The sequence below is a fragment of the Camarhynchus parvulus genome, chromosome 3 (genome assembly GCF_901933205.1).
Source record: "Camarhynchus parvulus chromosome 3, STF_HiC, whole genome shotgun sequence".
Lineage (NCBI taxonomy): Eukaryota > Metazoa > Chordata > Aves > Passeriformes > Thraupidae > Camarhynchus > Camarhynchus parvulus.
In genome coordinates this window covers 17,475,878-17,488,155 of record NC_044573.1, presented here as the reverse complement: position 1 = coordinate 17,488,155, position 12,278 = coordinate 17,475,878, and the positions used below count along the sequence as shown (strand labels likewise).

The 12,278-nt window shown below is 40.4% G+C and overlaps 1 protein-coding gene across 8 annotated transcripts in view; it reads left to right on the top strand.

The window, feature by feature from the left end:
* The window catches only part of EHBP1 (EH domain binding protein 1), a 206,559-nt gene that overhangs the window by 38,449 nt on the left and 155,832 nt on the right, over nt 1-12,278 (top strand). For all 8 annotated transcript variants that reach the window (XM_030946204.1, XM_030946198.1, XM_030946201.1 and 5 more), the window contains exon 5: nt 7,714-7,767. In XM_030946204.1, coding sequence (XP_030802064.1) covers nt 7,714-7,767 — 54 coding nt within the window. The remainder of the gene's footprint in view (nt 1-7,713; nt 7,768-12,278) is intronic.

Here is a 12,278-nt window from a genome sequence, read left to right as displayed (position 1 = left end):
TCAGCATTATGTGGCAATGCCACGTCTGTACAATCTGAACATGGTTATGCAGCACTATAAATGTTGCTTGATATTTTCAACATTTAAAGTGAAGCAGAAATGTACAGAAATCTTGATTGTGATTATGATGTTATGTGAAGGATGAGAAATAAAGTTTCTCTTGGGTGCAGCTCTGTGATACTGTGGGTTTGGCGTGAAAGTGTCTTCCAGCCTTCTCTTGCCATCCCATCTTTTTATTTACACTTGTATTGCTTCAGGATTCTGTTATGTAGAACAGCACAGCAGCCTTGTTAGTTGTGTAACTGAGATGAAGGTAGGATTATCTAGTGAGGGATGGAAGGGCCTCTGGAGCCAGTGTCAGGTATTACAAAAGCTTAATTTTACCCAGCACTAATTCTGCAGGCAGATCTGTTCACTGGACTTCTTTCTCCACCCAAAAATGAGCCTGCCTGTCACAAGAATTGGTCTGGGAGGAGAGGTAGGAGTGTGAATAGCCCCAGCAGCTGTGCCTTCTGTAAGTGGTACCCACTGGTCTCTGGGGGAATGAGCATTGGATTTATAATCAAAATATTGAGAACCATCACACTGTCAGGCAGCTCTTACTGTAAAATCTGCTCTAGTTGATCCTCCAGCTCTTCTAACAGGAGTGTCTGTAAGTGGCCAAACATCCTTTGTTAGCTGTAAGGGAATGCACGTGGGGCACAGAGCAGCTTGTGGAGCAAGCTGTGTGATGCCCCAGGAGTGCTGTAGCTGTGTGAGAGCAGCAGCCTGCCTGAGCCAGCTCTGAGGGGAAGGGGACTGCAGGCAGAAGATGGTGTTGGCCCAGTTCAGGCTGTGCCCTCATGGCTTTGTTGGCTCTGTGATGTTTCAGCTGCAGCACAGAATGTGTCCCAGCACCCACAGAGCTGGCATTTCTGTAGCTGGTAGGTTCTGGGCAAAGGCAGTCCAAAAGAAGTGGCTGTTTGTCCCACAGCTGCTGCATTGTCTGGGCAGCGCTGGAGCAGTGGGAAGGGAGGTATGTGATGGCACTCTGCAGCTGCCTTCTGCCAGCTGACTTGGAAACGGGCTACTTGTATTGTTCCTTCCTCTAGAAGAAAGGGAACAAAAAGACTGAAAACAGCAAAGCTCAGAGAAAGAGGCTGCTCACCTTGCAGTTCTGTAAAAATCCTTTTTGGAGCCAATTCCCTGCGAAGGAGGGTGATTACTGAAGGTTTGGCACTTTGCAGTGCCTGCACTCAGCCTGGCCTTGTTTAGCAAACAGGAGCTGCTCGCTTTCACCACTGCCGAGAAGCTCAGGGAGCTGCTGCCTCCGTGTCCGCCCTGGCAGAGCCCAGAGCTGGGAGCTGGCTGCTCCCACAGAGCTGTGTAGCAATCACAGATAACAAATGAGTGCAGTGGTGCTGCTGGGAATGGAAGGAGTGGGCTCCAGACAGACAGCTATGTGTTGTGGGAAATGATTCACACAGTAGTGGCAGTGCATTCGTAAGTGGCTGTTGAAATGTGTTGCTGGTAGGATTAGGAGATAAGTCAAGGTTTCAAGTGCTGATGAGAATGTTAAGAGTCTTCTCTCCAGTAGTCAGTGTGGACACTTGAGAGCTGGCTAAGCAAAGTCCCTGTGATCAGTCAACAGATGAGATATTCGGCATTATCTGCAAAGCCCTACTTTGGGTGTTACCTTGCTTACAACAGCATATTTGTAATTCTTGCACAAGCAAAGTACTGAAGAGATTACAACCTTCCTTTTGAAAACTTTAATTTCAAGTAAATGTAAGCTTTTTTGTTTGTTTGTTTCAATTAATTCTGGGCTGCTGGTAAAATTTCATAATGCCCTGGAGTCATGTGTGCAAATGCATCATATGGATATATTGATTCAGCTTCCCTTGGTTAGCTGTACCTCCTGCCCATCCAGCCACTGAAGTGCTAATTACATAAAAAGTTCCATCTGTTCTGAAACTTCTTCCTTTGCTGAGCTCCACACTGATGTTAGTTATGCCTTGGGTTTTTTTTCAACTGAATTGTGGAGGAAGAAACAAAATGAAACAATAAGCCTATTGTGCATTTAAAATCCATAATTTGTAGTGCTTTCATGGAAAGATTCACAAATGCCAGAAAAGCCAGAGATGAATTCCCACTTTTTTGTTTTGTTACCATGGTTGTGCTCCAGAAGTTAATTTCTTAGAGTCCCAGCATTAGCAAAGTTAGCTACCACATATGAAAACTTGTATAGTTTTCTGTAGGTTTATATACAAACACAAATCTTTATCAGCTGATAGAGATTTTAAACCAGAAATTTTCACTGCCAAGCAAGCTCAATGCTTTCAGTAGAGCTAAATGAACATCAATTGTACTATGAGGATTTAAATTGCAACATCATTATTTTCTAACTTAAAAGCAAAGTGACTTCCTGTTCAAAAATGTTTGTTCTTCAGGAGTAAGCATGGACTTTGCTTCATTGGATTACACAAAACACTTGTTTTGTCAGTAATGTACATGGTTTATCACATCAATGTACCATTTCAACAGCAGGGACCATTATCAACTCTTAATTCCAAGGTTTGAAAAAGACATTTTAAAAGGCATAGCTTTCTAAGCACACAAAAAATAATTATAAGTAAAATAAGGATGAAATAGATGATCAAGGCATACTTGTGTAGTTGAAAGTATTCCTGTTCCCACATATTACTCAAAAAAAATCCCTATAATTCTTCTTGAAAGCCCAAGTCAGTCATGCTTTGATTTTATAGAATAATAACTGGCCATGCTGTAGCAGGATCACTGCATGAAAGCCAATGTGCTGTCTCAGAGGAGGAAAAAAAAGAACCCAAATCAGCCCAAAACCTCTTCATAAAGCCATTTCTCTTAAGTCAAGACCAAGTTCAGGTTCAGAGCATACTTATTTCAGTTTAGAAGGGAGCAGGGGCTTGAGCAGACACTATGGAGAATACTCCATAAGAACGAAAACCAGTTCCATAAGCAAGGTGTTGTGTGTCAGACATAAAAATCATAAACTTGGGGAAGTAAGCACATCTGCACATCAAAAAATTAAATGGTTAAAAACTTAAAGGACTAGTGGGGGACTAATTTTTAAAAAATATTAAAAAAAAAGGAGATTCAGTGCTTGTTGCCTTTCTAGCTCAGAGGCTTTGCTGGAAAGTGTGAGCTTGGTGTGGTGATGCACAGGGATGTTCCTGCCAGTCTCCCCAGAGCTCCCTGCTTTCTGGCAGCTCCAATTAAAGCTGATCACAGTTGTATGTGATTTTCTAGACTAATCAGACCTCTGTAATCAGCATTGAAAGCAACAAGAATTGGGTCAAATTTTGAGTCTTGTGCAGTTTCAAGCAGGCAAGTACAAAAGCTGAGGACAGATGCTGGAGAAGCCAGAGCATCTGCTGCAGGTCACTGGTGAAGGGAGATCACACACCCTGTCAGTGTTTGATGTGATTTACTGTGACAGTCCTTAAGCAGTTATTCCCCAAGAAGAAAGACTGAAGATTAAGGCTGGTATGAAGTGATCTAATTGAAAGACAAGCTTCAAAAATCAGGAGTGCTTAGGCAGGAGGCACGGGGAAGGAAGGGAGGAAGGGACTAACAGGCTGAACATCTTCCCTACCCACTCTGGCTGCTGATTAGGAAATGCAGCAGTCCCCTGATATGTCCTTTCTTCTGATTACAAGAAAAATACAAAAGTAAATCTGAATATAACCTGAATTATTGGACAAGGTTTACCTTTCTTCAGTCATCTGAAGCCACTTTGTACTCTCCAGAAAGGATCTAGTCCTTAAGAAGAATGGGTTCACAACGGATTGATCAACAGAGAACAGAAAAATGTGTCTGACATGTCCTTTGCTCTTCCTAAGCCCAGAAGAGTTGACTTTTTGGGTAGTTGTCATGTGGATGGGCAGAATGGTGTCACAGAAAGAATCTAAGGGGTGGATTGCAAAGAAAAGCTGATGTCCTGTCTCTTGCACTGCTCCCTACTATTTACTTGTTACCAGAGTATTACTTTTAGCACACTAAGGTCATCTTATGAGACAAAAAAGAGAGGAAAAAAGGGTAGAGAAAAAAGGCTCTAAAACTTAGTTAAAGATGCTGGAAAGGAACGTCAAACTGAGGCAAGAAAATGGGACCCATGTCTTGGTACTAAAAATGATGATTCTTTTTTAACATAGTAAAATGAGGAGGAGCAACAAGCTGTTCAATCCATTTGACCTAATGCTTACAGTTCTCAATTCATGGTGAGACCATAGTGAATGCTGGATGGAGTGTAGTTCTGCATCTGTGGTACACTGGTGAAGCAAATATGCATTATCAAAAAAAAAAATCTCTTGCCAACTCCCCTCATGTTACAGCGAGATTGAGGCAATTTGTTTCTTGATCTTTTTAGGTAATTTTCATTATCATTTGCTTTTAGGAAATGGGAATGAGGTCTGTTTATAACTTTTGACTTTAGGTATTCCCTGCTTGTATCTGCTTGCAGGTGAGGTGAGGTTTCGTGTGCTCTGTTACCAGAGAGTGCTTTCATAGAGAATTGGAGCGTTCCAAAGGCTTCTGTAACCATTACTCCCAGAGTTATTCTTCTTTGGAATAGCATTTTTTTCCTAAAACATAGTCACCAATGCTATGGTCCTCAAATAATAGTTTGCTAGGTACATCACATGAGTTTTATGTGCGGAATGAATGGAGAATATAGATTAGCCAGTGAGGGAAGTATTTGGTGTTGTGTTGGTTTTTTTAAACTGGTATTTACTCTCTTCAAATCCAAAATAAGATGAAAGATTAGCCAGATTTATAAAAACAACACCTGTTAAGGAGACTACATGAGGAAATGTTAGCCCCAAAGGTAACATGTTGTTTGCAATAGAAACTGTGTTATAACTGTAATCATACAAGAAACTGTGTTATAACTGTAATCATACAAGTATCTGTTTGCGTGAGCACTTAATAAAGTTGTAAGTTAATTAGAAATAGGACTCTGTGCTGCTCCTTGGGTTTCTGATAAAAGCATTATGTGTCTGTTGCAAGGAAATGCTGAAGCTTATATATTTAAAAATTATTCAGGGTTTTCTCTTTCTGGAGACATTTTAAAGGTGACAAAAATATGGCTTTAAAAAAAATTTGGATTCACCTTTAAATCTGAAATATCCTACACATATGCAAAGTGTTCATATATCAGCATATTTCATACTCTCTGAACATTTGGTAAGGCTCTTCATTAGAGAAGTCCTTGAAGCTTTTAAGGGCTGTTTTGGGGCAATCCACTGCGTTTATCTTCCTGAAGTGTTCACAACTTGCTTTCAAGTGTATGCTAAAATGTTGAACATGAAGGAGTCTTTGCATTATACAGTGTTATTTTGCTCTGTCAGATGATCAGAAATACTCAGCAGAGCACCTGGTTCTGTAGCCCTCAGAGGTGTGAGTTTTATTGCCACTGACAGAGAGCTTGGCTTGGCTTTATAGATTATTGCCTTGCAGAGACAAAACAAGGAGTGTTTTGTTTGTTACATGGGATAAAATATTGGACCCTGACTTTGGAAGCAGTTTTAGGTCAGCCTGCAAGCTTGTCCTAATAGCTTCTGGGGGAGGTAGGAGAAAAAATTGAGCAGGATGAAATATTTAAGAGATGAATCACTTATTATGGAGTAGCTTATTAAAACATAAAGTGGTTAATGATCCCATTAAATCTCATTATGTCATTTCATGCTGTATCAAAGGAAGCAGTTAAACAGAAAGGTAATTGCCCCAGGTTAACTCTTAAAAATTTTGAGTATCTAATAGCTGGATTACAGAAAGTTAGTTACATCTGTAGAATTTATATAGTATACGCCAAACCCACAGATACTGTGCTTTATTTACATAACACAGAATTCCACAAACGTGATTAATGTGATGGAGATATAATTACATAATCTGATATTTACAAGACATTAATTGGAACATGGAGATACCTCAGTATAATTTTGTATGTATCTACTTGCCCTTCTGTCCTTATGGTTACTGGTACAGCATGTTTTGACACTCATTTGCAGTATTTAAATTAGTCTCTTTTTTAAAAAACCTCTTAAAAGATTTACTCATGTATAAAAATGAATCATCAGTTTTGACATAAGTTTTTAGCAACATCTTATATTCTTTCACTGATAGTATTTTACAGGGGGGCTGTGTGGGAAACTCACTCACTTGGCTGGGTTTTGGAGGAAGGATGCACAGGAGGGGATGGGATAATATCCTCCTAGAGGTGTTATTGTAGTTCATCCAGAGAGGAGGTTTATTTAAGAGCACCCTTCCCGAATTTTTTGTGTCCTGGAAAAATTTTAAAAAAACCCAAATGACAACTTTTCTCTGGTTGTTGGTGCTATAAGCTCATTACTTACAAAATATTTTGTGTATCAAAGAGAACTAGTTAAAAAGTGGTACAGTACCTCTGTCTACTGTCTGACTTCAAAACAAAACTGAAGTGAAACAAGGGTTAAAGCAAAGATTAAGGTAAGGTGAGTCAAGAAGATTAAATGTGAGGCTTGTAGCATCCTGGAAAAAAAAAGGAGCATGGTACTAATGGATAAAAAGTGGGAGCAAAGTATCTTGATGCATTTTGTTAATTTAGAGCACCAAAATGGAATTGCCATGCTTGCTATGGTGTCAGGACCAGTTGCCAAATAGTAGCAAGAAAACTGAGATGCTGAGGGGTCTCATATGTGATATTGGGAAATGCTGATGATATGGAAGTGACATTTACCTCCAAACACCCATGGTGTGCAAACATCAGGGACAGAGGAGTAATTGAGTGTTTTCCTGTAACTAGAAATAACAGAATAGGATTGAGGTATAGCAAAAGCAGGTTTCATATAAAAGGAAAGACTCAAGACACGTTCTCTTAGTGTCACAATCTATTTTGCAAGAGTACTAGAAGTTTTGCTGCAGTTGTTCAGAACTTGGACTGGATGATTAATTTTTTTTTTTAAGTATTTTGTTTAAAGTAGAATCCATGATAGAGGCTTGAGAGAAATGACTTATTGCCTTCTCCAGTGTTATTTTACTTTCAGACAACAACAATACAGACCACTCCAGCAGACTGAAAGCTCATTAAATTAAAAAAAAAAAGCGCCAAATATATGAACTTCATTGTTATTTTTCTTCCTGTTAGTGAAAACGTTTTCTGATCCTCACATGTGATACCATAGAAGTGTTGTGAACTCAGGATAAGAGTTCACAAGATATTTAAGAAATCTGCAGTGGAAGGAGGTGCTGTGCTGAAGCTGTGACTTTGGATCTCTGCTTGTGTCCATAGAGTCTGGGCCTAGGGAGGTTGGGGTGAGCATCTTCTCACTCCTGGTGGAAGCAAGTGGCTCCCTCCACTGTTGTCTGCAAGATTTGGATTTGTGGTGTTTATCTGGGAGGTGGAACTTGAGAATTAAAGAGAGATTTATCTATTTTTTTTTTCCTGCTGGATGAAAGGAAACGGAATTACAGGCCTTCATCAGCATCAACCTCGAGTTTGTATTTTTAGGAGTCTCTATTAATCCTCACTGGCAGTTTTACCCCAACTTGTTCATCATACAATGGACATCCCATAAAATCCCCATCCTAGCTAAATATTTCTCTCTGGCATCTTCTCTGGGTAAAAATAATTCAGAGTATATGAAAATCTTGGCTGTTTTGTAGTCTCTTGCATCCTGACTTATTTTTAGACTCAAATTCTCTGGTTTGTTTTTCTAGGATCCCCATGCTGAAGAGTTTGAAGACAAGGAATGGATGTTTGTCATAGAGAATGTAAGCTGGAATGTTGTTTTGGTTTTTTTTATATGTATAAGACTTAATCATTTAAAAAGATTAAAAGGTGTCCAGATGCTGAAAAAGTCTTGAATAAAGTCTGAGCAGCTGAACCACCATAAATCCTAGCTCTGTAGTAATGAAGGCTTATTAAAATACCTATTGTACAGTAAATACCTATGTTACAATTAAAATGCAGGAGAGGGGAGTGCTGTACTACACTGCTTAAACTCCTTCCCTGTAAGGCTCAGTCTGCCTTGCATTAGTGTGCTGTGAGCAATGGAGTGAACAAGTTAGAGCGGGGTCATGACTCGCTGCTTTATGGGCTGTGACGCATTGTTTGTGTCTGAGCAGGGCAGTGAACGAGTCAGAGCTGGGTTATGACATCTGTATGTCCCAAAGGGCAGCACACCCTTCTGGGCCTGAGTGCCACTCTCTAGGGGAGAGCAAGAGTTTCATTGCTTGCCTTGGATGGATGAGGAATTTGGGCAGGATGGGGAGGTGGGACCAGCAGTGAGGAGTGTTATGAGCTGCTCCCTGGGATCCCTCTGCACGTCCTGTGCCCCAGGAAAACCCAAAAGCTGCTCCTGTGAGTCTCCAACTCCTCCAAGGCAGGAGTTCCCAGAACTTCTGCAAGAGAGCTGAGTTCCTGAGGGCTGCACAAACGACAGGCTTTGCCAAAGTGCACTGCTGGCCATTGCATAGAGCAAGTGCTGCATGAAGTATTTTTTTCCTTTCCCTTCTCTGTTCCGGGCAGCAGCTTCCGCTCTGGGGCTGCCTGGCTGAAAAAGGGGAAGCTGCTTTACCCAGGGTTTTCTTGAAAAGAAACTTTGTCTTCAAATATGTTTTAAAGGATTGTGGTATCAAGACAATGTTTATTGCTCATCAATATAGTTTCATTAAGGACTGTTTCTCAGTAACATAATTTTAATGTTGTTTTTAAACAAAAAAGAAATTGCTTTTCTACCAAGTAGTACCACATAGCCCTGAAGTGTGGGGGAGCAATGGATTTTGCATGTTATCTTTTTTTACCTAAAAATGATTTTTTTTCTTGTCAGTATTGGAAAGTGATTTGAATATCTAAAGTTAAGGTTTATTCCTATCACCAGTAACTGAACATTTAAAAGGGCTGAAAGCAAAGTGCTTTATTTATACTTTTGTTTTAAATGTCAAGTTTCTATTTTCACCTATGACACTTGTTAACACAAAACATAGTTTAGTTACTGTTTCCTGGAGTTTCCTTTTCTTTCTCACGTAGTTTATTTTAATCAGGGAAGTCTCCATCCAGTTGTCACCATACAAGTAGCTGTGGATAAAACAATGTCAGTGCATTTCTCAGCCAGCCCCTCTGGGTATAGCTGCATTTCCTGTGACTTGCAGATGATTTTTTTCCCAGGATTTTATATGGGGCATAGACTGAGCTTGTGTCCTGCTTTTTTACATGTCAGTGTATTCCACGTAGAGGGGGCAGCAGACCATCTGCTGCCTGCTGTTCTTGCTCTCTGCCTCTCATCTTTGCTGAGCTGTGCAGGACAATCTTCTATTATGTGGGAACTTCTTCACAACCTCAGTTGTGCTGTTAGTTCATCTCACAAGAACTGCCAAATAGTCACATAGGTAGATGTTTATTCTTTGATTGGAGGATACAGAAGTAGTATCCTCAGAATTATATATTTAATAGTTTTACCACAAAAATTACTGAGAGCTAAAGAAACGATAAAACCGGCTGCTTTCAATCACCTCGTTTTCCCTTTTTTTTTTTTTTTCCCTAATGCTGGAAGAGATGGAGAGACTCTTTTCCCAGGGTAACAGCTCCACTTAGTGGTGGATGAAAACATGTTCATCGGTTGGAGCAAGTCACGGTTGTTCCAATGGCTAGCTGACATGCCAGAGCATGGAACACCTGCCTGTTAAAAACAGGGGAGCCAGGCAGGCAGGAGGTTGTTCTCCTCACACCTTATATTATAGGCATTTACCTTCTTCGGGCCTAAAGTGTATTTTTCCTGGATTTACAACAATATATTTGTCATTAACCTGGCAAGACCAGGTCACCTTTGGGAAGCATGGGGACATTCAGAGTCCTTTGGGACCTTTTCTGTTTTGTCCAGGGATGTTTTCTGTCTTGATAGGCTCAGGGCTTCCCCTCCTCTTTGGTCAGCAACACTCAGAACACAAAATACTGAAGTCTGAAGAGCTTAGGGATGTGCTTTAATTGTGAAGCTATGTGAATTCTGCTAGAAATTTTGAGTTTGTTTCTTTTTTGATTAGTATTAAAAGTCAGTCTCCAAAATAATTTTGTTATGCTTCAGTATGGCTGAGCAAAGGCCAGGTAGAAGAGATGTACATCTGCAGTTTGATGCCTTTGCAGGCAGATGCTACCAAATTCCAAACAAGTTTATTCTGCACTTTCAGAGGGATTTTTAAGTAGCGATGAGGTGATTTGTACAAGAAAGCCATGCTGTAAATGAAAAGGAAACAAGATACTTGATTTTTGTGGTTATTTTCTTGTTGGAGATATATGTACATTACTTCATGACCCATTACCTTGATTATTGTAGATTTTTTTCTAGCTGTATTTTTATTGCCCTAGTCACTCTGTATTTGTATTCTAGTAAGTGAACTTTGTCATCTACTGTGTGTATAATCCATAAATAGTTTGATTGTAGAGCAGTTTCTTACCATTTAAATCTTGGTATTCATTTTCCATCAGCCTATTCTATGTCTTTATCTCCTTCACAGCTGTGTTCTGTGTATATTTACTGATAACTTTCTTGTCTCTAATTTAATCTCTCTTTAACCACAATCTGTGTAATTGATTATCTGCTTTTATGTCATGAGGCAGTTATTGGAATTCTTTTGGTGTTTTTTATGTTCTATTGAATAATAACATTGAGTGTTCAGGTTGGTGTTGCAAGTAGGAGAGCAAGAAATTCATAACTAAGACTAAGACTTGCCCATGTGTAGAGTGGTAGTAGGCTTTCAAAATCTCACAGACTGCTGTTAGTGTATTTTGCCTATTCCATTTAATGAACAAGGATGAGTTACCTTCTATTTTATAAGGCCCTTTCTCTAGTAAGTGACTTTTCTCTGTCATTGCTTCTGTGGGTAACTTGAATATATGCTGTTTCCACACTTGGTTCCTTTCAATGTCTGAGCTCATCGAGGGTCCCTCAGAGGTGCCAGGAGGGGAGGGCAGTTTTGAAACAAAGACTGCAGCTCTGAGAAGAGTTCAGCTGACCTGAAGTTTTGGGCTGTGTTTCTTGGTCTCTGCAGATTGCTTAGCTAATGGAATGAGAAAGGGATAAGGAGGGAAGAGAGGAGGTTTAAATTGGTCCAAAGATGTGAAAGCTTTCACTGGCTCTGTGTACAAGAACTTTGTCTCAAATAAAAGTATTTGAAGCAATGGAAAAAATGTCATTTTGCTTCCTAGCACGCTCAAAGCATAGAAAAGTACATAAGAACACCCACTGAAGACAAACCATGATGTTGACTTGTTTGCCAGCAGTTTTGTAGGCAATTACTTCCTACATTCTTAATGAAGCCTAAAGTCATGGAATGTTTTCTGACTTGAAACTGCACAGACTATGAAACAAGTTTCCCAGCTTTTTGTCAAAAATATTTTTGAGCCCATGTCTGTGTGTCTAGCACAGCAATATATTCCAAAGTTCATAGTAGGCTTCTCTGTCTTCCCACCTGGGCTTATGTTTCACTTTTGTCTGTAGGCCATTCCCAGGGCTCAGGGCTGTGGTGAGCAAGCCCTTTCTAGTAGGAAATTCCACTGACAATAATTGCTGTTGTTCCTGACACAAACTGTAGCCCTCTTTTTATGTGGCAGGCCTATTAAAACTTGGTCTTTGCTAATTCCAGACCTACTGATTTGGCAGATGAATGGAGAAACATGCTCCACCTGTTGTTGAAGCTTTGCTTATACATTCCTGTGAGTTGGAGCTGGGGGCAGCCTCACCTGTCTTGTACTGTTGCCTCAAGGCAACATAATTCCAGACAAACACTTGCCTAAACAGTTAAATTTTTTTTTTAAGGTGAGCTCTCTGCAGCACTGCCAGTCAGCCTCTTCAGTGCTCCATTGTCCTTGTAGGGGAATCATTCTGACCCAGATCTTTGTTGATACACTTGAGGCTGCTCTTGGTTTTCTTAGCAATTGCAGCTCGGGAGAACAGTCTGCTTTCTGTGGCTGGAGGCTCCCTCCTTCTGCCTCTGACTAATCGACCCCAATAACGTGACAGTGTTTACGTGTGGGATTTCACTTCCTGTGATTGCATTAGCAGGTCGTTAGCATTCCCTTTCCACGGATTCATTTATGTGAGTGCTCAGTGTCCTGCTCTGCTCCTGCCGCCCATGGCTTTCAGGAACTAACTGTGCCCAGCTCTGCTTGCACTCTGTCACCTGCCTGGGGAAGCATTCCAGGCAGAATTTCCAGGCTGTTCTTACAGTGAGATCTAGGAAGCTGGACTGACGTGCATCTGTCCTTTTTAGAGAGTCTGCGAAAAAGC